This window comes from Suillus clintonianus (genome assembly GCF_016758775.1).
Source record: "Suillus clintonianus strain FC179 chromosome Unknown DEU56scaffold_135, whole genome shotgun sequence".
NCBI classification, from domain to species: Eukaryota; Fungi; Basidiomycota; class Agaricomycetes; order Boletales; family Suillaceae; genus Suillus; species Suillus clintonianus.
Window position 1 is genome coordinate 109,513 of NW_024539359.1, and position 2,503 is coordinate 112,015.

General features: G+C 45.3%; 1 protein-coding gene across 1 annotated transcript; it reads right to left on the reverse strand.

Moving 5' to 3' along the window:
* Positions 1-249: 249 nt before the first annotated feature.
* Positions 250-526, reverse strand: DEU56DRAFT_918522 (uncharacterized protein; the record flags this gene model as incomplete). The annotated part of the gene is made up of 2 exons (XM_041358130.1): positions 250-414; positions 467-526. 2 exons carry the CDS (start codon positions 524-526, stop codon positions 250-252), a joined length of 225 nt encoding a protein of 74 aa, XP_041202568.1.
* Positions 527-2,503: the final 1,977 nt, after the last annotated feature.

Consider the following 2,503-nt stretch of genomic DNA (forward strand, 5'->3'; position numbering starts at 1 on the left):
TTTTTCTAGCTATGTTTGGTGTGCGATGTTGCCATTTTACTCATTCACAGTATTCAATAAGACGGTGGCGGGTCCATATGGACTCAGGAATGTCTTTCTCGCTCATCGAGCCGTCACGGCCTTCGTGGTATAATTTTACATAGAATGCGCGTAGCGCTACAGTTACGATTGTGAAACTATTTGCATTCGTGTCTCCCTGTTGAACAAAATAAAGAACGAACGCCTTCACATGCACTAACCACCCTAAAATCATCCTTGTGTCTTGCCATCAATCCATACATCGACCTTTTCATCGTAGAAAGCAACATAACTCGCCATCTGACTACACTCAAGCTGCGGCATGTGATAGTACCACACGATATCTGTATGTGCCTCACCGTTCGGCAGCCAAATGCTGAAGTAATTTGCTACCCTCTATTTGAATGTCAGTCCAACGTGTCACATCAACGGGAAGGGGAAAGCCCACCTTGTAAAGACACTCTGCAACCGCATCAGACGACATGAGAAGCTCGACGCGAGCATCCATGAGAAGCATTCACGTCCTCACGCGAAGCCCCGTTTCAAATAACAAACGAGGGTGATTCGTAGATGCGAGTTCGACAACATTGACCTCACTGCGTACTTGACGGGAAGATTGTAGGACATCTCAGCGCGCTTCAGGTTTCCATGAGTATTGATTTTGTGCGATTGGGGTTGGGGAAGACTGACTGATCTTGTAAGGGACCTTAGGATGAACGTAAATCCGCTCGTCCTCTTCCAACTACACACCAGCAGCTGAGAACTCGATCTTGAGTAGCCCAGCTAAATCCTTGGTGTCGCTTGATCTGTGAGCACAGTCACAGCATCCCTTGTCTCGCATTTACCGACGGCCAAGTCGAAAACCTTCGTTGCACGCTCTTTATTATCGGCGGATTCACGGAGGAATGACGGATCCAGATCTGGTGTGGGATGCAATAAGTTGGGTAGGTGGTGGAGCTTCTTCAGTGGACGGCATTGCAGGGGATTCAAAAATCATTATGCTCGTTAGGGTAAACCGTTGGAGCAGTGCCGACTGCTAGGGACCACGCTGCTACTAGAACCGAGGTGGATGGATGATGATGTACACTACGAACATGCTGACTTATGTGCTGACTAAGCTAAGGAAACAGCCGATAGGACTCCAAGTTGGTGCGTGGCCTATGCCCTTGGAACCCCTATAGCTAGTCCACCGTCCATATATTTTCTGGGCTCTGACACTGGTCATGATAGAAAGTGAGGAACAGTTGCGCAGTTCTCACTGCTTTTTCTGCTTGGCCCTATTTGGTAACATTTAAAGTAACAATGTCGGGGAAGTGATTTCATGCAGTGAGCATCAGGAAAAACCTCCCCAGGGAATTACCCATATATCCACAACATTACATTGTTTTACTCGACTTTACATTGTTTTGCTCGACTTTACATTGTTTTACTTGACTTTACTCAGTTTTTTTCAGTTATCACCATGTAAAACTACATGTTCACGATGCGTGTCCTATCCTAATTGAAGTAAGTGTACATGTCTTTGAAAATGTTCAAAAGAAATGAGGGGCATGCATCGAGAACATCTAAACTCGTCCACTCTGCAGGAACTGTTGCACTTAGAATTTGCTTGACGAGCGTGACTCGGAAATAGCCGAGTGGCTGAAACCTTAAAGTGTCGGAGTACATACAGTAGTAGATTTTCCGTGTAGTACTTGACGAGTTTGCAACCGATTCACCGTGTTTCAAGCTACCGAAAATCCTATAGGAACAGCTCCTCCCCACTTAGGCAATAAGTGAGCACTTCAACAAATTAAAGATATGGGCACAATTGACACTTGGTGTTCGCCATCACGAACCACCCGCCTGACCTTATACAACCCAGACTGTGGATCTGGTAAAGCGCTGAAGGTCGAAAACCATTCGACATAGGCGAGATGCTAAGGTAGAGGGTTCTGAGGGTTGAAATACCGTGTTAATAATGTTTGTGGCAAAGTGAAGACTGCACGAACCTGCGCGACACGCAAATCTAACAATTAGTATTTTATATCAGCAAAGGATCCAGTGGACTCGAGAAGGTGTCACCTTGTATAGATGTGGGAGGCGCATCAGGATTGTGCACCTGTATAAGGCAGTATACATCAACATCAGGAAAAAAAACACAGCCTTCATCTACGACATCATCAGGATCTTCATTGGGGGTCTTGGTTTCGGGGGTAGATATACTTATTACTGCGGTACAGACTTTGAGTTGAACTGCGAATGCCTTATTGCTAGGATCATGCGAGGTTTGCTATCGAAAAATGTTGACGACGTGGAAGGATTGTTGGTTGTGTCAGAAGAAGGGGTGAAACTAGGTGACATCGAATGGGTGTAGGAAGAAGTTGATATCGATGCGGAAACATAGTCTCCTGAAATTGACAAAGTCAAAATGTTGAAGTTTAATATTTGCACATGTTTATTTATTCGAGCCTGCGCTCACATGATCTTGGTTCAACTTTGCAAC